Genomic DNA, 24,210 nt, shown 5'->3' on the forward strand with positions numbered 1-24,210 from the left:
AGTCATTTCTATAAACCAGCAGTTTTAGAAATCTTGGTGCTAATTTAAATCAGCACCATCACTTAGTACTAGCTTCTATCAATACCATCTTACTACTGGTTTGTCAAGATACTGGTTTCTATAAATTAACACCACCCCTTGATGCTGATGGTTGGTAAAAAACACTAAATGGTGATACTGATTTCTCCATATCATTTTTACAGGTACGAAAGAGAAGAAAATTATTATGCTCTTTTAAATATGTACAGGTATCCTTATAGATATATTCCGTACATAAACTAATTCTGATTTTTCTTCTTTGACAATAAGTATATATTTTTCTGCTTTATAGATTATAATTCCAGTGGATTGGAATCTTCCTTTTTACAAAATTTTCATAATGTGCATCAAGTCATTCATATATATATTCTGTTTGTTTTTCTTATAAGCATGTATGGTATCTAATGCAATTGTAAATTTACTTGAACAAAACTGTGGAATCAAGACAAGGTCACAATATATTAAGATTGGAACCTGCTAATTTACTTGCACACTACAAACTCAAACATTTCAAACAGAACTACTCTTAAACTTGCTAATTAAGATAAGGACATAGGCTCGCATTAACTTTGACTATATATGATCACTACATTACCACTGCTTCGTATAGATGGATACTGCGGAAAGCTTTTGTTTAGTATCTACGGCTCCGTAGCATCTATCTACAAGTGTTGCAAAATTAGTCTGGTGCTTGATTAGCCTAGTCGTTGTTGCATTCGGATCTTGGCAAGGCTCTGCAAACGAGAGGGTTCTTCATCTCCATGGACATCTTCAAGCACTCGGTCAAGTCCACTCCATTCTCGCAGGCAGGGACCCAATCAAAGCGCTGAAGCAGCTGTGCCACCCACAGGTGGACGGTGGCCAGAGCCAGGGCCTTCCCCGGGCACACCCTCCTGCGGTAGTCCTGCCGGACCCGAATGGCGCCAGCCTCAGGTCAACCCCCAGAACGCTCACGCTCTCCTCTATGAATCGCTCCGGCTTGAAGGTTTCGGGGGCATCCCACACGCTCTCGTCGTGGGTGATCGCGTACATGTTCACCATGGCGGTGGTCCCGGCAGGGACGAAGTGGTCGCCGACGTGGGTGTCGTGGATAGCGAGGCGCGCCCAGGAGAGCAGGGGACCCGGCGGGTGCAGCCGCAGGGTTTCCTTCACGATGGACTGGAGATAGGGGAGGCGAGGTACGTCGGAGTCGGAGATTGGCCGGCGCGAGGAGCCAACGACGCCGTCGATCTCCGATTGGGCCTTGCGTTGTATATCCGGGTGCAGGACCATTCTCGCCATGATCCATTCGAGGAGGATGGCCACTGTGTCCGTTCCTCGAAAGATCATTTCCTGTAACAAATTAAATGAATTCAAGATTAATTGGTATATATCGAAAGAATCTGGACACGGCGGAATTCTAACTCACCCAGAGGACAGCGATCATATCGGAATCACAAAGACTCTCTTCTTTCTGCAACTTTAGCAGCACATCCACGAAGGAATCGCCAGTTACATCATTGGACACAACCCCATCGACCCTCCTTCGACGGTGCTTTTCTATGATTCTTCCGACGAAGTTATTGACCCTGTCCACTAATCTCCTGCATCTCTTCCTGATGCCCTGAGGATCCATCCACCTCAACAGAGGAAAATGGTCGCTCCAGTTGAAGGCACCGAGAAGCTCGTACCCTTCCTTGACAAGTTCTTCCAATTCCGCGCCCTCTCCGTTGCCAAAATCGAATCTTTGGCCGAAAACGCTCATTACAATGTTGTTAAGAGAAGCAAAGTGGAGAATTTTCCTCATACCGATGACCTCATTCGAGTCCCTGCTCGTCATTATGTCCAGGATCATTTTCTGCCCGATCTCTATCCGGTGCTGCTCGAAGGAGGCGATTCTCATGGGGCTGAACAAGTAGGTGGCGGAGATCCTTCTGAGTTTGCGCCAGTACTCACCGAAGGGTGCGAAGCCGATCGCTCTGTGGAATAGGAGCTCGTAGGCGGATTCCTTGACTGGGCGGTCCGCGAAGGCAGAGCTATTGAGGATCTCGCGGGCGGTTTCGGGTTGGCTCGCGAGGACGAAGCGGGTGAGGCCGACGGAGAAGGCCATCAAGTCGGCGGCTTGGAGGGAGTGGGCGAGCGCGGCGAGGACGCGGTGCGCCAGGGAGCCTGAGAGGGCAAGGACTACGCCGTGGGGGCCAGGTATGGATCGGCCAGTCCTGGACAGAGCCCACGCGAGGCCGCCTGGGTGGAACCAGAGAACCGCGAGGGCGACGGCGATGACTGCGGCCATTGAAGGGAGCGCCGCCGACGTCGGCAGGAAGACGAGGTGCAAATAGGAGTCGAGGACGGAGAGCGAATCCATTGGAGGAAGAAAGAAGCGAGGTCGCGGTGGGAGTCGATCGGGTGGAGGTTTTAAGGATGGGAAACGGGAGTAGTATGAGGCGATCGAGGTGGGTTGCGAGGGGAGAAGGGCGTGATGCAACGGTTATATAGCAACCGCCGCTTGTGAAATATTCTCCGTAGATTTTTCTTTATAATCTTCTGGCTCTTCACCTTCGGATTGAGAGACCCTTTACGCTCGCTATTAATATGGGGGACGGCGGCGGCACCTCGCGCGGCTACGGTTACTCTTGCTTTAATTATATTTTTCCATCGTTCGAAGTAAACGCCCTCCTATGAACTCCGATGAAGGACATGGGGGGCAGGTACACGTGGCTATACGTAAGCGGTGGATCGTGAGGCGGGCACGTGCGGCCCAGTGGTCCGGTCCGGTTCACTATGCCAACTAGAATACGACGCCCCCTAAGTCTATACCTTGTCATTTGTAGAAAACCGGACCCACGAGGAGCTGTTCGTCCATTGGAAAGTTGGGTAGGGAATTGAGATATACGGAACGAGTATCGCCCGCTCGGCCTCTCCTTCAAAGTCGTAACCGTGGTGAGTATGGGGACGGGCGACGGGGCCGGAGGCGGATCGGGACCCATCCCGACACCGGGACCGCCGCGGCATTAAAGGCATCGTCCTCGTCGCCTCCTCGGAACGTCGCCGCGTGGCGGCGGCGTCACCGCTGCCGTTACCCATTCCCGACGGCGCTGCAGGTTGTTAGTTGCAGCGCCGCGCGTAATGATGACGAGGCGTTAACGTTGTGGTGGGTCGAAACGGACCCCCTTTCCGCCGCCTCGCGGTTTTGTAGAGTTCGAAGGAGGGACTGGCTGGCAGGAGATGATAGATGGAGAGGAGAGGTGGCGGCTATGGTACAGGAGTAATATCACACAGTGATGGCGGTATATGCGGGGAGCTTACTTTAGACGGCGGAAAGGGGATCACTGATTAGCAGGGTATCGAGTTTATTGTCTTCCTGATGTGATCTGGATGGGGGCAGGGATGAGACGACGATTACGGAACACGTATCGTTTTCACTTTTGGGGGAAAGCAGATCCTCCTCCTTGATCTTCCCACGGATCACCATTCCTTTTTTTTTTTTTTTTTTTGGCTCTAAATGAGATAACGAGAATGGACACAGTTGTTGCTGTTTTAATTTAATCGTGTCATCGCAATCTCCATGGAACATCTGTCCTCGATCAATATGTTCGGGGTAGCATGAAAATGATAAAGTTGTACTAGGAGCTGCCCGCGATGTTAAGCTCGATTACTGCGAGAACATGTAAACAAAAAGGAGACGCAGATATCGCAGCAGCATATTCTTGGTCGTCTTCAATCCTCATCCGGTGGGCTTTCATGCTTTTTGCAAAGTGGGAGATGCCATTCCAGTTTTGAGCGTGATAATTGTAAAAGTGAGATTCATAGAAATCGAGTGAGTGAGTGAGTGCAAACATCATTTTCCGGAGAATTGAGAATGTTGTTGTTATAGAATATCAGCCTCACCCTCATGTTCTCGCTCATCTGAAAGGTATGAATTCTCTATTCGACTTGTTTGTGTGTGGGCTTAGAATATCCAGCCCAATCCGAAGCCCATTACAAAGAGCAGTGGAATTAATGGGAGAAAATTGAGTTCTTTCCACCTCCCAAGCCCTATCGCCTGCCGTCCGTCGTCCGCTCCTCCACCACAATTGCGCCTGTGAAAGAGGACAGTGGACCACTGCTTCAAAAACGATGTTGGATGTCTCTCCCGTGAATTATTCAAGGCCTACCCTTCACATCTGAATGGATCTGACAAGGTTAGTTCCTGTTGATGTATCTGTGTGCTTCGTTACTCGGAGCTTTCGACATGGAGATGATCTTTGTATATTTTGATTTATTATTATATTAATTAAGTAGAAGTTGATGGTCCCTTTCAAGTTTAAACATGTTGTATAGTCAATGCTGCATTAGTATCTGACCCTGCGGTTATAAGTTTTCCTTTGATTCAGAATACTAAAAACGACATATAATCTCCTGTTTGTAATTTATTTTGTTTGCAGTAAAGCTTAAGTGACACAATCTAGTTAAATAATTCGGAGTGGTTGTGGGAAAATATAGTCTTGGAGGATGATTGTGTTTCTCGTTTGGTGCATGGATTTGAGGTTAATAAGATACCAACATTTCTATAAGTTTAATCTGGCAATTCTACTATTTAAAAGGATTCTGCTTTCTATCTATCATCGGTAAGTATGGATCAGAATGAGTGTCATGTGCCTCATAATGGTGTGCATATGTGCTCTCTGTCACTGCTTAAGTCAATTGGAGTGCATCCACATGATATTCAGTAACTATACGTTTACAATCTGTTTCACAATCTATCTATTTAACTATTTCTTTTTTCTTGCACTGAGTTTTACTCTTATTTCTTATTTAAAATATAATTCATAGGAGAAAACTTGTATCCTATGTGCTGCTCCTTGCTGCTCTTTCTAAATTTCTGTGCCTCCCCAATTGATACCATTACCATGGTAAATTGTTCATCTAGTATGGGGGAAATCGGCATGCGAGGTGATCTCTTCTACACTCCTCGCTCAAGAAGCCTTCCCTTTTTTTCAGCTAGCTTTGCTGCAAAGGTAGGCAATTCATAGTATTAGAAAAGTTTGCTTTTATCAATATGGAATCCGATCGACCCTATGTTTATCACTTTTTTGCAGATTATAGTAAGTCAATCCGTGCGGCATTCGAGAAGAGATCCATCTCTGTTAGTGCATTTTTATCTTTTATTTCAGATATCAATCTCAAAATTTTAGTTTCTATCGTTTTAATTTAGATTACATTCATGTTGTTACTGGATTGTCCTTTCCTGTGTCTATGATGTACTATAGTAATCACTGTGTTCAATAAGAAGGGGTGGATAATCATAATTTTGTACATATTTAAAAAGGGTAGAGTAAATGGTTAACATAGCTTCCAAACAAACTCTAGATCCCTTATCTTGCTATGGACGTTTCTTTACCTTTTGTGTGATCTGCAGTAAAATAAAAAGGGTAAGCAAAAGGGAGCATCATTTGTGGATGAAGAGAGATTCAGCAGGGTCTGGACAAAAAGCTCTGAATCTTGTCCATACTGTAAGATATTAAAATACTATTGTTTTCATTTGGAACCTATGTTTCATAAACCTTGACTATTTCCTACTGGCTGCCTTTGTTCCCTTGCTACCATTTGATGAAATTTACAAATCCATGTAACTCAGGAATCCAAATAAAGAGCTTAAGATGGATGTATAAAGGTATAAACTATAAACTAGTCAGAAACATGATGGCTTAGTCATCAATATGAATATAGTGCATGGTTTGACATTTATATATTAGAAAAAACTGTATGAAACCCTGAACATATAGCATGTCTTGTATGGTTTTGGTTCTGACCCTCTTACCCCATCCCTAGCAGCATTTTTCTAGTATGGAACTATTGACATCTTGTGCCGTGCTGAGTGGCATGACCAAAATGTATGATTTGGTATGCATAAATTCTTAGATGCATGTTGAGTGTCAAAACATTAACACATAACAATATTTTAACTTCGCTGCATATCAGCATAATACTCATCATTTATCTTCAAGTATTGTTTTTTTTTTGCCTTTTTGAGTGAAGGAAAGGCCATTGACCTTCCTTTATATTATTAAGAAGTTATATACACAAATGTGATATTTACTTTTAATGGTCTAAACTATGCTTGTGGAGAGATGGGAGCTGAATTGAACCAAAGTAATGTTCCTTCTGGTACCTGGTTTAAGTTTCCAAGGTTACGAGTTTTTTCTTTCTAGTGTTGTGATCCAAATCCAACCAATGGCAAATCTCTCTAGGAATAGTTATGAGTATTGTGCTGCCTGGTTTAAAGAGAAGATCTTTTATGTCTTTGTTATCATTTGGATTTTTATTTTTCTCAATGTTTCAGCCATTTAGGCACTGTCCCTACTCTAAAAACATTTAGCTCATTAAGTATAATTTTAACAGATTGAGAAACTTCCCAATGAGAAAGAGGTTATTTATTGTATGTTGGACAAGTGGAGTGCTTTTGAAACTGAATTCCCTGTTATTGCTGCTGCAAAAGCCTTGGAAATTCTTCGAAGACGAAGAAAGTGGCTTCGAATCATTCAGGTAAGGCATGCTCATAATGTTTCATGTCTAAGGACAAATCCATGGTTTTATTGTTGACAAATCACTTGTATTCAAGAAAATTTTCATCAATTGAATAACTATTCTGTCACTAGATTTTAGTTGATTAGCTTTAACAAGTCAATTCAATAAACTTCCTAAGAAATCCAATAAAAATTCAGAAGTAGAGCAGTTAGCAACTTCAAGACAAAAGATTTCTTATGGATATATTAACTGGCTTGTTCAATAACCATTATGATTCAGCATTCTTAGCACTCTGCAGACTAAATAAGTTTTGATGTCTGGCATCTCATGTAAAGCACATTATGATAACTTTTTCTTATTTGGTTTTTGCATGAACCAGGTTACCAAGTGGTTGTTCAGCAAAGGCCAAGTACTTACAATGGGAACATTTGACACATTGCTCTTGGCATTTGATATGGATGGGAGAGTGGATGAAGCTGAATCCGTATGGAAAATCATTTTACAAACAAGCACTCGTTCAGTCTCCAAAAAGTTGTTTTCAAGGATGATTGCTTTGTACGACCATCATCACCATCCTGATAAAATTTTGGAGGTAACCAAAATTAGCAGAATTGGCAGTTGTTGGATTCACAGCTAATTTTTTCTCGGTTCTCAACTGCATTAGTGTATTTTGCTGATTAAAAAAATGATAGCATTAAAAATTTTACATTATGTTTGCTAGAAGAAGGGGAGCCTTGGCGCAATGATAAAGTTGTTGCCATGTGATCAAAAGGTCACGGGTTCGAATCCTGGAAACAACCTCTTGCAAAAAATAGGATAAGGTTGCGTACAATGGATCCTTCCTCGAGACCCCGCATGGCGGGAGCTTCGTGCACCGGGGTGCCCTTTCTTATGTTTGCTAGAAATTATTGTTGTTTTCCTGAAATACCCTTAAAAACTCTTTTTACTAAATTTGAGACTTTGTTTTTTTTAGGTTTTTGCAGATATGGAGGAATTAGGAGTAACACCTGATAACGATAGTGTTACAAGGATAGGAAGAGCCTTTGAAATGTTGGGACAAAATGATAAGCGAGATCTGTTGTTTAAAAGATACAAGAGCAACTGGAGGTACCTCCACTTCAATGGCGAGCATGTCAGAGTTCGCTCAACAGAAACATATAACTAAGTATCCAGTTTCATGGGATCGACTTATTATCAAACACAACACAAATCAGAACAGAATGGTGCACCCACTTTTTGGGACGAAACCCGAAGGCAGAACAGAACTATGAGTAAATACCGTTTTAGAGTATATCCGCCATCTTGATGGCTTGTGGCTGAACGTATGGATGTTCTATGTTTGTAGTATTTCATTGTGAATACAATATGCATCTCCAGTTATACTGAAAATGAAATTTGTTCTCCTTTTTGTAATTTTTGCAGACAACAATCTATCTATTTAACTATTTCTTTTTTATTGCACTGAGTTTTACTCTGATTTTCTATTTAATCTATAATTCATAGGAAAATAACTTGTAAAAAATAATCTATAATTCATAGGAAAAAAACTTGTATCCTATGTGCTGCTCCTTGCCGCTCTTTCTAAATTTCCGTGCCTCCCAATTGATACCACTACCATCGTAAATTGTTCATCTGGTATGGGGGAAATCTGCATACGAGGTGATCTCTTCTACACTCCTCGCTCAACAAGCCTTCCCTTTTTTTTCAGCTAGCTTTGCTCCAAAGGTAAGCAATTCATAGTATTAGAAAAGTTTACTTTTATCAATATGGAATCTGACCGACCCTGTGTTTATCATTTTTTTACAGATTATAGTAAGTCAATCCGTGCAGCATTCGAGAAGAGATCCATCTCTGTTAGTGCATTTTTATCTTTTATTTCAGATATCAATCTCAAGATTTTAGTTTCTATCATTTTAATTTAGATTACATTAATGTAGTTACTGGATTGTCCTTTCCTGTGACTATGATGTACTATAGTAATCACTGTGTTCAATAAGAAGGGGTCGATAATCATAATTTTGTACATATTTGAAAAGGGCAGAGTCAATGGTTAACTGAGCTTCCAAACAAACTCTAGATCCCTTATCTTGCTATGAACGGTTCTTTACCTTTGTGTGATCTGCAGCAAAATAAAAAGGGCAAGCAAAAGGGAGCATCATTTGTGGATGAAGAGAGATTCAGCCGGGTCTGGACAAAAAGCTCTGAATCTTGTCCATACTGTAAGATATTAAAATACTATTGTTTTCATTTGGAACCTATGTTTCATAAACCTTGACTATTTCCTGCTGGCTGCCTTTTTTTCCCCTGCTACCATTTGATGAAATTTACAAATCCCTGAACTCAAGAATCTCAATAAAGGGCCTAAGATGGATGTATAAAGGTATAAACTAAACATGATGGCTTGGTCATCAATATGAATATAGTGCACAGTTTAACATTTATATATAAAAAAAAAGTGTATGAAAACCTGAACATATAGCATGTCTGTCATTAGCTTTTCTTTGATTTCTTTTGGCTTTGTATTATGCTTCATATCTTTCTTATAACTGCTAAATCCTTAATATCCCCATATAGTTAATCTTTGAATCAATATATTAGGAATGGGATATCTATGATACTAGTTGACATTTAGAACAACAGTAAATCTTGATGGCTAGAATCTGGCCCGCTAGAAATCTCCATATTCCAATTATAATGCATGCATGTACATGCATGTAATTAATATATACATATGATATTACTAAAATACCCATGTATATGCATGCATGTATGTATTCTAGCTGATCAGATTCTGGCCATTTAGCAATACCCTTAGAACAATTGCTCACTTGTACCATTATTTAGCTTTTGTTGAGTGCTGATTGGGGAGAGGAAATGGTGTCTATCATTTAATGAAAGGTCATTCAACAGCAACATTCCAATTGTTGCCACCAAAGACATGACAACCTTCCATGCTAGCATTAATGATATCCTCATTAATTACGTGTCCAATCTCACCTCTGGTCATTCAATACAAGATCATTACCACTCATTCTATAAATATGTTACTTATTAAGTGACCGAGGCCATGAGAATTTCCCCTCAAGTTTCAATCCAACTTGTGATCAGTGTTTAGACCTAAAAGCGTCAGAGTTCCTACTGGCCCCATTCCTGGCGACACTTGGACACAACCACTTCAGTTACCTCTATCAAAGACAACCCAATTTTGGACCCAATCTCCTTCACACCTAGGGTTTTGGTTCTGACCCTCTTACCCCATCGCTAGCAGCATTTTTCTTGTATGGAACTGTTGATATCTTGTGTCATGCTGAGTGGCATGACCAAAATGTATGATTTGGTATGCATAAATACTTAGATGCATATTGAGTGTCGAAAGATTATCACATAACAATATTTTAAACTTCGCTGCATATCAGCGTAATATTCAACATTTGTCTTCAAGTCTTGTGTTTTTTTTTTTGCCTTTTTGCCTTTTTGGGTGAAGGAGAGCCCATTGACCTTCCTTTATATTATTAAGAAGTTATATGCACAAATGTGATATTTACTTTTAATGGTCTAAACTATGCTTGTGGAGAGATGGGAGCTGAATTGAACCAAAGTAATGTTCCTTTTGGTATTTGGTTTAAGTTTTCAAGGTAATGAGTTTTTCTTTCTAGTGTTGTGATCCAACCAATGGCAACTCTCTCTAGTAAAGCCCAATAAAATTATCCTATTAATTATATATATATATATATATATAGATTATCTTTTATATTTTTAGTTAATATATTTTATAGTATTTTTTTTAAAAAAATTTATCCTTTATTTATTTTTTTATCCTTTAGTTAATATATTATTTAATTATGTATAAAAATAGTAAAAAAAATCAACCTCCTAGGCACCGCCTAGGCGGTATACGGTCATTGACTGCACCGCCACCGTATACCGCCATTTACAACACTGTCATTTGGATTTTTATTTTTCTCCATGTTTCAGACATTTAGGCACTGTCCCAACTCTAAAAACATTTAGCTCATTAAACATAATTTTGACCGGTTGAGAAACTTCCCAATGAGAAAGAGGTTATTTATGGTATGTTGGACAAGTGGAGTGCTTTTGAAACTGAATTTCCTGTTATTGCTGCTGCAAAAGCCATAATGTTTCATGTCTATGGACAAATCCATGGTTTTATTGTTGACAAATTACTTGTATTCAAGAAAATTTTCATCAATTGAATAACCATGCTGTCACTAGATTTTAGTTGATTAGCTTTAACAAGTCAATTCAATAAACTTCCCAAGAAATCCAATAAAAATTCAGAAGTAGAGCAGTTAGCAGCTTCAAGACAAAAGATTTCTTATGGATTTATTAACTGGCTTGTTCAATAACCATTATGATGCAGCATTAGCACTTTGCAGACCAAATAAGTTTTGATGTTTCGACATTTCGTGTAAAGCACATTTTGATAACATTTTCTTATTTGGTTTTTGCATGGACCAGGTTATCAAGTGGTTGTTGAGCAAAGGCTAAGTACTTACAATGGGAACATTTGACACATTGCTCTTGGCATTTGATATGGCTGGAGAGTGGATGAGGCTGAATCCGTATGGGAAATCATTTTACAAACATACACTCGTTCAGTCTCCAAAAGGTTGTTTTCAAGGATGATTGCTTTGTACGACCATCTTCGCCATCCTGATAAAATTTTGGAGGTAAACAAAATTAGCAGAATTGGCAGTTGTTGGATTCACAGCTAATTCTTTCTCAGCTTCTCAACTGCATTTGTGTCTTTTGCTGATTAAAAAACGATAGCATTAAAAAATTTCACATTATGGTTGCTAGAAATTATTGTTGTTTTTCTGAACTGTAGATATGGAGGAATTAGGAGTAACCCCTGAAGATGATACTGTTACAAGGATAAGAAGAGCCTTTGAAATGTTGGGACAAAATGATAAGCGAGATCTGTTGTTTAAAAGATACAAGAGCAAGTGGAGGTACCTCCACTTCAATGGCGAGCATGTCAGAGTTCACTCAACAGAAACATATAACTAAGTATCCAGTTACTTATTATCAAACGCAACACAAATCAGAGCAGTGCATTGTTGCAGAATGGCACTTTTTGGGACGAGATACAAAGTTGCTCGTTAGCAAGCAAGTAGGAAACCTGAAGGCAGAAGCTCGACTATGAGTAAATACCGTTTGAGTATTGGCTGCATCTGCCATCTTGACAGCTTGTGGCTGAATGTCTGGATGTTCTCTGTTTGTAGTATTTCATTGTGAATATAAAATGCATCTCCATTTACAAATGTTTTGTCAATTAGGCATGATAATTTCCTTTGAATATGATGGAAGATTCATGGATGGAAGAGGATATGGAGGAATTTTTTGAAGCCGATTAAATAATTAGATAATCAGATATGAGTATTCCAATAATCAGGTATGAGTCCATACTCAAATTTGAATATCTGATTATTATTACCTAAATATTCAATTAAATAATATATTAAAGTAAAGAATCGGTATAAAAAGTCTCAAGGAGTTATAATTCTTTTTAAATTCAATCTATTTAAATTAGAATTTAATATATATTTTATCAATCAAATTGAGTATTATTTTTTTTTCTATCCACCAATCGATTGAGAGTTCATATCAATCAATTGCGTAAATGTGTTGAGTTGATAAGAATTATATTTTTTTAGATTTTTTATATATATAAAAAATAAAGAATAATTAGATATATAAGAGTTAAAATATAGAAAATTTTATATACAGAGAAGAAAGAGGAAAGAGTTCTTATCCTTTGTTTTTAAATTTGTCTGTCCCCATGTCCCTTAAGGATGTGTGTGATATCCTCGTGATGTGCAAGATATCCTTAAGATGTAATCTGATCTGTCCGATCGGCAAAGAGACACGGGGACAGTCAAATTTGGAGGCAGAGAATCCGAACTCTCGTTTGATTTGTAGAAAAAGAGAGAGCGTTTTCTATAAAAAAATAGAAAATACGGAAAAATCATTTTTCAAAAAAATGATTTTCTAAAAATGAAAATATAAATAAATCAAACGCCCCTCAACTTTTTGTCACGAGGAGTAAGAATAATTTGTTATTAGGGAGTTGCGAACAATTTTCTCAAATAAATTAGCTTCGTGAGTAACATTTCTAGCCCAATCCGAAGGGACTTAAGCCCGTTAGGCCTGGCCATTAATTTCGCTCTCCGCTTCTTACATCTACCTATTTATTTCTAGCGTCTCAGTTGCCCAAGCCCTAACGCCTGGCTTCCATCGCCCGCCGTCTCCGCAGAGGGAAAGAGAAGGTAGAACCATGGAGAACAACGTCTCAAAGACCGTCAAGGACGTCTCACCCCATGAATTTGTCAAGGCGTACTCCGCCCATTTGAAGAGATCCGGCAAGGTTAGTTCCTAATGATGGATCTTAGTGCCCTGTTGCTTTTGATATGGCGTTCCGTTTTTATGTTTGCGTGTGTGCGGTGGAGGGGTGGGGTGGGGTGCGTCAAATAAGTTTGAGAAACGTATCTAATCCCGCACTCACAAGTGTTCTTCTGATTCAGAACTTCCAGCGTAGGATACTGAAATCTAAATATGCTCTCCTTTTTGTTATTTGTGCTGAGAAACGTCTGTAATACAATATAGCTAAATAATTTGAAAATTTTAATTTTTGCAATAATCCGAAGTGATTATGGCAAACATTGTCTTCTAGGAAGATTGTATCTCTCACAGGGTGCAGTTTTTGAACTGAATGACGGACCAGGATTTCTTTAAGATGAATATGAGAATTCGACTTTTAAAATGATTTTATCCTCAATTTATCATCAACAAATATCAGAATAAGTGTGTTCTCCATAATAGTGGTGTGTGTATGTGGTTTCTATAGGTGTTTAAGTCACTCCATCATATTTTATCAATGAATTAGTAAATAGTTGCAATTTGTTTCATAATGTGCCCTGTGTTTCAGACATAGTTTATGCTTGAACAATAATTCATATTAAAAAATTGCATGTTTTCTTTAGGCGATGTCATGTATATATTCTTAAATAGAGTAAGGGGGAACTTTGTTCGCGGAAGGGAATGGAAATGGGAATGAGATTGATAGAAGTGGAGAATGGGTATAGGTATGATTTGAATCTGAATAGTATTTTTTTTCCCATTCCCCTCCTTTTGTAAGGTAATGGCTCATTCCCATGTTTAGGGTAATGAATCCGTGGGACCCACCACCAATCCTCCAAACCAAACACTCACTTTCAATCCCTTTCCTATTCCCTACTCTCATTCCATCCAACCAAGCATCTCCTAATTCTACAAAATATTTATATATATATATATTGTAGACATGTTTCAAATTCAATTTTCGCCCTCTGTTATATATGACTTCTTTTATGTAGTTATGCTTATTTTATGTAGTCGTATAAAGCATAATCAAATTTCAAAATCTAATTCTAAGCTAATGTTTCTTCTGCCGCATGTAGTTTAGTTTTATTTGATACTGTATTGAAATGTTCAGTGTAGGATGTCAACAGCTCATGAATAGCTGCATGAGCATTATATAAAAGAACAGTATTTGTATTTGTCCACATTATCTTGTCCAAGTTTCTTTTGTGATTTTATGTTTGCTGTTCTTTTAAACAGATGGAACTTCCTGAATGGACAGACATTGTGAAGACTGGAAGATTCAAGGAACTTGCTCCTTACGATCCTGATTGGTACTACATCAGAGCTGGTAATACCATGCATATGATACTTACATTTCAACAAGAGATTGCCACAAGAAATCTTATTTGTATCTAATCTGTTTGAGTGATTATTGTTGTAGCGTCAATGGCAAGAAAGATATACCTGAGTCAGGGAATTGGAGTAGGTGGTTTTCAGAAGATCTATGGGGGTCGCAAGAGGAATGGAAGCCGCCCACCACATTTCTGTAAAAGCAGCGGGGCAATTGCCCGTAATATTTTGCAACAATTGGAGAGGATGGGCATTATCGAAATTAACCCTAAAGGGTAAGCATATTTCATCATTATTGCTTCTCTTCTCCACTCCAATTCTACTATACATCTGGCTTCCTTCGTCTATCAAATTATGTGTGTTGCAATAGGGGATATGTCATGCATTATATTTCAGTGAACAGGAAATCTTGACACTTTTTGTTTCATAAAACAATCCTTCTTGCATGCTTACTTCAGTTTTATTGCAAGGTTTGTTGCTTGTTTTTTCTTGCTACACCGCAATGATACTTTTCCCTTTTTGAATTCAGTGGAAGGAAGATTACTTCTCAAGGGCAGAGGGACCTTGATCAAGTAGCCGGACGTGTCTAGGTGCACCCAAATCTGCTCCATTTTTAATCATCTCGGAGATGTGAGTTAATGTTTGCTCGGAAACACTGAAGTTATCTTGCTGCTGTGGATTGTTGAACTAATCCATGAAAATTGGAAAAATACCCTTAAAATTTCTTGCTATTTTTCTGACTATTAAGAATTAATCAGGTTAATGGATTAGATGTTTGCTCAAGCAGCAGGTTGTTAACGTTGCTGCTTTCAGGCAATTGCCGGTCTTGCTCTTTGCTTGCTCATATTATTCTCCACTTGCATTCCTCATCCATTGCTTTCTTGGGGAGCGGGATTTTAGTGCATACTTAGTTAAATTTTTTGAACTTATTTATTAAAAATTTTATCCAGGTTGATTTTTTTTAGTCAATTAGAGGCGTTATTCTCTTTGAATTTAATTAAAATATTAATTTGAATAAATTAAATCGACCTTAATTTAAAATTTCAACAATATATATATATATATATATACACACACATAATCGTTCTCCTGCGGATATGCTCTCGCGGAGTTTTCGCGTCAATTTTTTTTTTCCGCGTCAGCTTTTTATCCTAGCCCTAATTTCTAATGTGCACAAATCTTCCTTTCGCCTTCCTTCTCGTCTCCGTCGTCCTCTACTTCTGGTTCTGCTCGTGGCTTTTAGCAAATCTATAGGAGACTCTGCTGCCCTCCGCTTCCTTCCCTCGCAAGTTCTGCTTGCGATCGATGTTGTCGTGGCCGTGCGTCTCCCTTTGTTCTACCGTTTGACTCGCCGCGTCCTCCTTTGTCAACGACGCACTCGCCAAAATGTACTCCTTCCTCCTTCGTCGAAGAGTCCTCCTTCCTCATTCGTCGCGACACACCTGTCGAAATGTACTCCTTCCTCCTTCGTCGAAGAGTCCTCCTTCCTCATTCCTCATTCGTCGCGTCGCACCTAGCGCAACGAAAATCCACAATCGCAACGAAAATCCTCGCTCTTCTTCTCGCTTTCGCCGTGAGCAGAACAGAAGATTCCGCCGCCCCTCATCGACTCCGCCGCCCCTCCGCGACTCCGCCACCCTCCGCTTCCTTGGCTTGCAAGTTCTGCTCACGACCGACGCCCCCGCGGCCTCGTCTCGGCTTGTGGAACGGAGCTAGGGTTCCCGTCCCTCACTTGTCGCAGCCTTCCTCGTCCAGAAGTCGTCGGTGTATCTAGGGTTCCCGTCTCTCAATGCGATGAATTTCATGGAGCTAGCGTTCCGCACGAATCGTTCCGCAGGGAAACTCCACGGAGCTAGGGTTCCCGTCCCTCACTTGCCGCAGCCTCCCTCGTCCAGAAATCATCGGTGTATCTAGGGTTCCCATCTCTTAGCGCGACGAATTTCATTGCAAGTAAAACCTCATTTTTAGAAATGTTATTGTTTCTGTTTTTTTATGGTATCTGTTTGAAACTGTAGCAGCGTCCACACCTAATTGATGTTCGGTCTTAGGACTTTGTTCAGATTGACTCTTCAAATTTTTCCAATGATAGTATTTTGTTCAAGTAAGAGAATTTAATTGAACTTGCAGTTTTGATTTTATAATAAGTGCATGATCAATGTGACATCAATTAATAATATCAGTGCAGATGAATCTATGATTTGGTATGTGACATCACTTAATTTACTTAATTTTTTTTATTTGACATTGTATCATCAAGTCTAATTGAAATTAATTGTATCATATTATACATTAAAATGATATATAATTATTGTGTTGTAATTTTGTGCTGTAAGGAGTGACAATTGTGGCAAAAGGCGAATACGCTCGCCCTCAGCGCCCCCGCCAACCTATCCTAGGGCCAACACGGAGGAGGTAAATCACGGGCGGCTACTAGCCTTTAGAATAGTGACTAGCATATAAGGGAGGCATTTACCTCGACTTTGTCGAGATTCGAACCCTAGACCTCATTGTGATAACACCTCATGCGCTAGCCACTAGACCCATCCGAGGGGGCGCTGTAAGGAATGACTATGAATGACTAGCACATGAACTAAAGATGATTATTTCATTTTCAAATAAAAGTATGTTGTCTTAAAAATGTTTCACTTTTTTGTGAATTGAAGGAAATTTTAGGCCTGATATGATGTATGAATTGCTTACTTCCATCATGGTGACAACCGTGTGTTTCCCAACTTGCTACTTTTTTTTGTTGACCGTAACGTTTATTTTTTAGTTGGATAACATCAGTTGCCTGATTATTATATAGCATCTATTCATTATCATTGCTTAATCTTCCTGATTGCATTCTTCAAAATGACACTGGTCCGTTATCATGAATCTGTTACTGCTTCATGACACTTTTTCATTAATTTGTCTCACTATAAACACTGATATTTATTTATTACAAAATATGATGTCATACAATTTAGGTATTTTAATGCAAATTATGGCTACTTTTAATGCAAATGGGTCAAATTTATCATAAAATTGTGTGATTTCCTATTACTTAAGCAAATTGCTATTGTTTAGCTTAATTTGGTCAAATTTATCATAAAATTGTGTGATTTCTCATTACTTAAGCAAATTGCTATTGTTTAGCTTAGTTTGGTTAAATTTTACTTTTTAGATTATGCTTGAATGACATCATCAAGTAACAGCAGCATCAACCATACCAAATATGAAACTCTGCGATGCAGGGACTGCGGATTAAGAGCATTGGTGCTAGTCTCTAGATCGATCAAGAACCCAGGAAGACTATATTATGGATGTAAGCATCATGGATGGTTAAAGTGGGTGATGTCTGATACTATACTAAATGAAGACACTAATAATATACATTTTAGGATGTTGCCAACAGCGGAGTTAAGGGTGGGGAGTGATCACATTGCTTATCCTGGTCATAATATGGGAAATTAGAATGTACCGCTTATGGTCTGGATATTAGTGATAGTGAACTTAATTATTTTGGCTATATACTTGTTTTATTTGTTGGTTGGCCTAGTTAAGTAGTACTAGTGTTGTAATGTGATAAAGAAATGTAATTATGGATGATGTTGACATTAATTTTTTTATTTATTTATGGATGATGTTGACATTTATTTCTCAAAATTTATGTTGTAAACATGTCTCTTGAACTTGTTCAGATTGCATGAAGCTTGTGCTATTGAGTTTGTATTCCACCAACATTATTCACTCTAATATTGTGAAATGAGATTTTGACAACCTTGCATTTATCTTTTCTTTGGGAATTTGGGGATGAAATCGTAGTAATTGTATGTATTGATGGTATTGGATTCGTATATATTTACTGATCAAGTTAGATTCCTGTCTTTTTATTTCCACGAACTTAATGCGAACACCTATTTATCTAAACCATCATCCCATGGCTTGTTCTCAAATTTTTTGTACTAAGTAGTATTTCAGTCACTACTTGAGTTTTTATATATCTTAAAACTGAATTAAACATTTCACAAAGTGATTTTCCTATAAAAATTATACTGTCAAATTGGCATCAGTTATACGTAACAGCTCACTTTACAATAATTGATACTCATACAGTATCAACTAGAAAAATGCATGTGAGCCTTCAGATCTTTGGCTACTTGACATTTCTGTAGAAAATACATGACTAAAATATGTTGGCACTCATCTGTGTCTCAATTCATATATCAAGGACAACCAATCATTTTTCTCTAAGTTAGCATCCTTGATAGTCTCTTTCCATGACTTCTTAAAATCAGCAGGTGTTGTAGAATTTACAATGACGTTCTTTATGCTGTGATATTGGTTTTGAAAAGTCAAAGGGTCTAATTTATCTGAGAATTTATTCAATATGTGCCACAAATAATATCGATGCATTGTTTGAGGGAAAACTTGTACAATTACTTTTGTCATAGCAGGATCTTGATCAATGATGATAATGTTTGGTGCACCTTTAGACATGACTTCTAAGAACTTTGTAAGCAACCAAATAAAAGACTCAGTTTTCTCATCACTAAGAAATCCACAATCAAAAAGAATTGTCTGATGATGATGATTAACCCCTACAAAGGGTGCCAAAATCAAGTCATATTTGTTGGTGTTATATGTCGTATCAAATACAACTACATCACCAAATACACTGTATGCCCTCCTTGATACATGATCAACCCAAAAATACCTACTAAATCTGTTATCTGAATCTGTCTTATAATCAAAGAAAAAAGCTGAATTTTTCTCTTGCTCAGATGTAAAAAAACTCTATTAGTGTTTCGATATCAATACCCTTTTGTTTATCTCTTAGACTTTTTTCTAAACTTCTAATATCTCTTTCTGTGCAACCGACTCCCTCAGGCCCTTCATACTCTATCTCCAATATTCGCATTTGTTGACAAGTTGGTACATTGGTCTCTGAAAACTGTTTTGTCAATGTTTTCTTTGCTGCTGAAATATTACGATGTGAGCGTAGCAAATACACCTTTGATGGAGTCGAGAGTGGATGATTATGGGCTTTTATGAAGTTACTGACAACCCAATTAGGTCCGGCCTGTTTCTTGATAAATGCAATATTCAACTTACAACCCGTTCTAACTGCACAACGTGCTCTTTCCCTTGATACATGATCAACTTTTGCATGTTTATTCCACCGCATTAGATCTGCATGACTCTCTTTAAAGCAAACAAATTATTTCCGCGTCACTTCATTTGTTATCTTATTTTTCTTGCTTGTGTTTATCCTTGAACTAAATCCAGCTTCTCGTGAATATTGATTATAAAACAAATATGCCTCCTTTAGTGATGAAAATTTCATTCCAATTTTTGGCTTTCTATCATCTACAACTTGGGGAATGAATTCTTGATCATCAACTGTATTTTCTTTCATTTCTGAAGCTCCTCGCATTACATTTGACAATATATAAGTAGATAAATAAATAAAAAAATATAAGTTATTTTTTATAGAGTCAAATTTGCAAACAATTTAATAGAGAAAACGCCTAAATTGAATAAGAAAAAATAAATAACCCCTACAAAACTAGATAAGTCCCTAAAGATGTCCTCTAAGTTAAACACAGCACTCTCGTTTTTCAACTATTTAGTTATTTTTATTATTATATTTCTGCTATTCTGTTCGTTTCTAACTTATTGACATCAATTAACAATATGCCCATAATGATTTTTTCCCTTATTTTTAATCCTAGTTTTCTATTAGCAATCATGTTGAATCGTTTAAGACTTGGGATAGGGATTGCAAAGCTAAACTAGTTGGTTTATGGAGAACTGTCTAAGGGTAAATTAATTATTGAACTCCCAAGGCATGAGCAATTTGTCTATCTCTGTTGCATTGAAAAACTAGATAAGTCCTTAAAGATATACTCTAAGTTAAACACAGTGCTCTCATTTTTCAACTATGAGAAGTCAAATTAGGTAAAATCAATATCGAACTAACATAAAGCCATAAATAACCAGATATTATAGTGTACTGTCGAGGAGAACAAATGAAGGGGCGTGAGGTGTGGTAAACCCTAACTTCAGCTTGCTGAGCAAGTAACAACAGATAGGAAACCCCAACTATTCCACGACGAAGGAGGAAGGCGCCTGTGGGTTATCCTCTTCGACGGGTGCGTTGCGACGAAGGAGGAAGGGGCGGAAACCCTAGCTTCGAGCGCAGTGGAGAAGAATCGCGAGGGGCACGACGAGGGAAGGCGCTTGTGGATTTTCGTTGCGGCGGGTGCGTCGCGATGAGGAATGAGGAAGGAGGACTCTTCGACGAAGGAGGGAGGAAGGAGTACGTTTCGGCGGGTGCGTCGCGACGAAGGAGGATGCGGCGAGTCAGACTGTAGAACAAAGGGAGACACAAGGCCGCGACAACGTCGATCGCGAGCAGGACTTGCGAGGGAGGGAAGCGGAGGGCGGCAGAGTCTCTTGTAGATTCGCTAAAGGTCGCGAGCAAAACTCGAAGTAGAGGGCGGCGGAGGCGAGAAGGAAGGCGAGAGGAAGATTTGTGCGCGTTAGAAATTAGGGCTAGGATAAAAAACTGACACGGGAAAAAAAAGTTGACTCGGAAACTCCACGGGAGTAGGTTCGCAGCATTCCACAGAATCGTTCCGCAGAGGTATATATATATATATATTTGGAAATTTTAATAAATATTTTAGAGTTTTTTATTTAAACCGGATGAGTTCATTAATATGTAAACTTTATCATTTTTTATATATATTTTAGATTAGTGGACAAATATAAATTTTAATGAGTTTTTATCAAGTTGAATGTAAAGAGCAAGATTAGTCTTTTTTGTTTGTGTAGTTTAACCCAAGTCACATCCTCATGCACAAGAATATGAGCAACAAATCTGTTATCCATCAAACAGAGAAGTATACTGTCAAACTGATCATTCTTAAGTTTTTATTTACTTCCTCTGTTCTTTTCATAAGGGTTATGATGATTGTATGAGAATGCACAAAGTACATTTAAAAAAGGACTATTAGTTCGCCTGCTGTTTCCTAGTGTCATCTTTTTCTCCCAGAAACTTTCTTAACAACGCCAGCTGAAACCAAGAACTGATCAAGTGATGACAATGTCTTCATATCATCTGGTGGGAAGTAACTTGCTGCCCTACCCATTATCGACACAAATAGAAGTGACAATCGTCCAGGAACTCAACAAGAAATACAAAAGCCGCGAGGAAATCTGACCTACTAGCATTTATTGGAACTGCAAAATGGGCAGGAACTATCCTTCTAAATGGCCAATCTTTGCCAATTTTATCAACCCAGTCCCTCACCTGAAATTCAATTTAAACATACTTGGAAAGTTATATCATGAACAACAGATACATATTGAGCAAAGGTTACATAGATTTCTAAAAGCCACCATTTTAAATATTTGGAACTGGCACATACCTTTTCTGGAACTTGCTGAAAACCAATGTCTTGACGATAGGTGAAACTATCAACTTTTGTGACATCTGGGAAAAGCTGGCAGTTGGCTCCAGTAGATTTCAAAACAAAATCTGCAGAACCATTCGCTCCCAACCTAACACAAAGATACCATGAAAAACTGATGAATTCTCAGCATAAACAAATTACTTTGGCTGTTATATCTGAAAGGCGGCAATTTAACTTGTTGGCAACCTTTTTGGCGGTTCAACTTGTTGTCCACAACAGGTTCATTAGGAACTTCTTTTCCTTTGCTAAGGATCTTCACTGCCAAACCATTTTTAGCTGATGCCAACAGAGACTCTTTGCTAATACACTCTGGTGGCTGCCTCGGGACAAAGATGACAGCATCCGTCACTAGTAAAGTTCATGAACGCCCATGATAAAATGCTACCTCCACGTAGGGACCGATACCTACAGGAAAAGAAACCAACAAATTAGAATGATAAATCTGAAACTCCGAGGAAAAACAACCTATCATGTGAAGCAAGAATGTGTATAGTTTTTTGAGAAAGAAAAGCACACATGGTTCTAACTGGATAATCAGATACTTGCAGCGACTGTTTAGTCCACATATTTTCTTAAGAAATAAAATACAAAATGGCACATAAGCTGAAAAGGAATATTGGATCAAGAGGTAGCTAAAAAAGGAGGGGCTTTACCAACTTCAGGTGAACTGAACACCTTTTGCTCAATCTCATCAGCCCATGGGGTGGAATCATCCTCATCTTCCAAAGTTCTGGCATGAAAAATCCCAAAAAATTCAAGTGGCAAATTAATCGGCCAACTCCACTGTCTAGGAGCTACCCACACCTGTGCGTGTGGGAACTTTCTCGAGAATGGCCCGACGAAGATTTTATGTTCATATGCAAAAGTTGGTAGTACAATGTATTCAACAGGTGCATCCAACTCCTTCAAAAGCTGTAATTGGAGAAGAGGGAAAACTTCTTAAGTTTAACCCTGATGTATGAGCGTTGCCTTATAAAATCTGTTTTAAAATTATTAGACAGCAGCTGAAACTCTTCCATGGACTTTGAAATTGAACTGAGAAAACATAAGAGGAAACACTTCCCTAGAACATTATATTTAGGCAGATGCTAGACTTTGATAAAACTAATATTCCAATCAGATAAGAAATACACAGGAATCAGGATGGAGGAGTAATAAGATGACAAACCTTGATGCATTCATCAGTTGGTGCTATAGGCGCATGGACCCATAGTCCTCCAGACTGCAATTTGATGACAGTCATTCTAATATTTGTTGAGACACTACTGAAACCCAGTGCTTGTTCTTGTTCAAAGAGCCATATTGAGTTCTTGACAGCCTTCAGAAAAATCGACAACAATAAAAATAGATCACAAGAAAGTGACTGCCACTGAATGAGATGATATTTGTAGCAGATAGACTAAATGGCCATAAATAGCTTAGCCAGTTACTCTCGAGAGAAACATGGCTGATAATTGTGGTTTAGCTAATTTGGAAGGTTCCGATTGGTATTTTTAAAAGCATGGTTCATCCACATTGAAATGCCTCTAAATATTTGACCATGATTTATGGAACAATTTGAAAGGTTTCAATTGTGTGGTAGTCTATTACGAGTATATGTTAAGAGGGTGGTCCTCTTGATGGAATGAGCTCTACTCAATTCAACAAATGCAATCTAAAACTATTCATGCAGACATGTTCTCTATGAATATCAAAGTTATGTCAGTGAACGCTATTCTTTTTTAGTGTCTGTACTCTAAATTCTAGGTATGTTTTGCAGTGTTTTTTTATCTGTTCCATCTACGCCGTTCTCATGGAATGGATCAAAACACAAAATTTGCTTAAAGAAAGTATCACTCTTTGCTAGTCTTACATAGACTGTTAGTCTTCTGTTATCACCAGATTTCTCACTTCATAAACCTAAAGTACTTCAATTTGGCATACCTGAAGATCTCGTCGAACACATTTGCCAATTAAAGAGATTTTTTGCTAATCATCTTCTTATAAAATCAAAGGTATTCTTTCTTCCGCTCCATCATGTTTCCGATGTTTAATGTTCTCAAATAACTGAACAAGCTTAATAGAGACTGCTAAAGGGCAAAGGGGCGACCTCCGTCCTGATGGTACGCCGATTGATGAAGGGGCCGAGCGGGAAGGGAAACCCAGTGATGTTGAAGTAAAACCTCCCCGCGCCTCTTCCGCTGCGTCTGCCGCCTTCACCGTCATAGGCGGAAGCGACCACCGAAAAAATCGCACCTTTTCGCCGGCCCCGACTTGGATCTTGATCCGAGAAGAGATTCTTCGCGAAGGCGTCGAGGAAGCCTTGCCGTCTTTGGCTCCGCAAAGAGATCGGTCCGAGGATAACAGCAGCAGATGCAGCCATCGTCGCCCGCCTCTCTTCTCCACTTCCTCTCTCAGTAGGGATCCTCTGTTGGGTCGGGATCTTCTGGACCCCTTATTCTTGGTCCCCTGGACGGTATAAAATCTCTCTCACGTTCTCTCACGTGCGAAACGCGTGCATGCGCCAACG

General features: G+C 39.0%; 3 protein-coding genes and 2 pseudogenes across 5 annotated transcripts; 3 read left to right on the forward strand and 2 right to left on the reverse strand.

The window, feature by feature from the left end:
* Positions 1 to 474: 474 nt before the first annotated feature.
* Positions 475 to 2,595, reverse strand: LOC122028662 (annotated as a pseudogene).
* Positions 2,596 to 2,950: 355 nt separating this feature from the next.
* Positions 2,951 to 7,981, forward strand: LOC122028663 (pentatricopeptide repeat-containing protein At4g18975, chloroplastic-like). 3 transcript variants are annotated; one of them, XM_042587508.1, is made up of 7 exons: positions 2,951 to 4,199; positions 4,831 to 5,015; positions 5,097 to 5,143; positions 5,417 to 5,510; positions 6,400 to 6,543; positions 6,905 to 7,117; positions 7,250 to 7,544. In XM_042587508.1, exons 2-7 carry the CDS (start codon positions 4,848 to 4,850, stop codon positions 7,343 to 7,345), a joined length of 762 nt encoding a protein of 253 aa, XP_042443442.1. In that variant the 5' UTR covers positions 2,951 to 4,199; positions 4,831 to 4,847; the 3' UTR covers positions 7,346 to 7,544. The 3 variants fall into 3 exon arrangements, with proteins under 3 accessions (XP_042443442.1, XP_042443440.1, XP_042443441.1); XM_042587506.1 differs by having other exon boundaries at positions 2,976 to 4,199; positions 7,499 to 7,981; XM_042587507.1 differs by having other exon boundaries at positions 2,977 to 4,199; positions 4,928 to 5,015; positions 7,499 to 7,981.
* A 167-nt stretch (positions 7,982 to 8,148) lies between these two features.
* On the forward strand, positions 8,149 to 10,998 carry LOC122030360 (the record flags this gene model as incomplete). Its single annotated transcript, XM_042589570.1, has 4 exons — positions 8,149 to 8,250; positions 8,332 to 8,378; positions 8,651 to 8,744; positions 10,566 to 10,998. Coding segments are annotated over 4 exons (417 nt in total), but the record flags the coding sequence as incomplete, so codon positions are not given.
* Positions 10,999 to 12,744: 1,746 nt separating this feature from the next.
* Positions 12,745 to 14,969, forward strand: LOC122028665 (40S ribosomal protein S19). The gene is made up of 4 exons (XM_042587509.1): positions 12,745 to 12,913; positions 14,146 to 14,236; positions 14,330 to 14,513; positions 14,768 to 14,969. Exons 1-4 carry the CDS (start codon positions 12,824 to 12,826, stop codon positions 14,826 to 14,828), a joined length of 426 nt encoding a protein of 141 aa, XP_042443443.1. The 5' UTR covers positions 12,745 to 12,823; the 3' UTR covers positions 14,829 to 14,969.
* Positions 14,970 to 21,131: 6,162 nt separating this feature from the next.
* LOC122030522 lies at positions 21,132 to 24,133 on the reverse strand (annotated as a pseudogene).
* Positions 24,134 to 24,210: the final 77 nt, after the last annotated feature.

Source organism: Zingiber officinale, chromosome 10B (assembly GCF_018446385.1).
Source record: "Zingiber officinale cultivar Zhangliang chromosome 10B, Zo_v1.1, whole genome shotgun sequence".
In the NCBI taxonomy this organism is placed as follows: domain Eukaryota; kingdom Viridiplantae; phylum Streptophyta; class Magnoliopsida; order Zingiberales; family Zingiberaceae; genus Zingiber; species Zingiber officinale.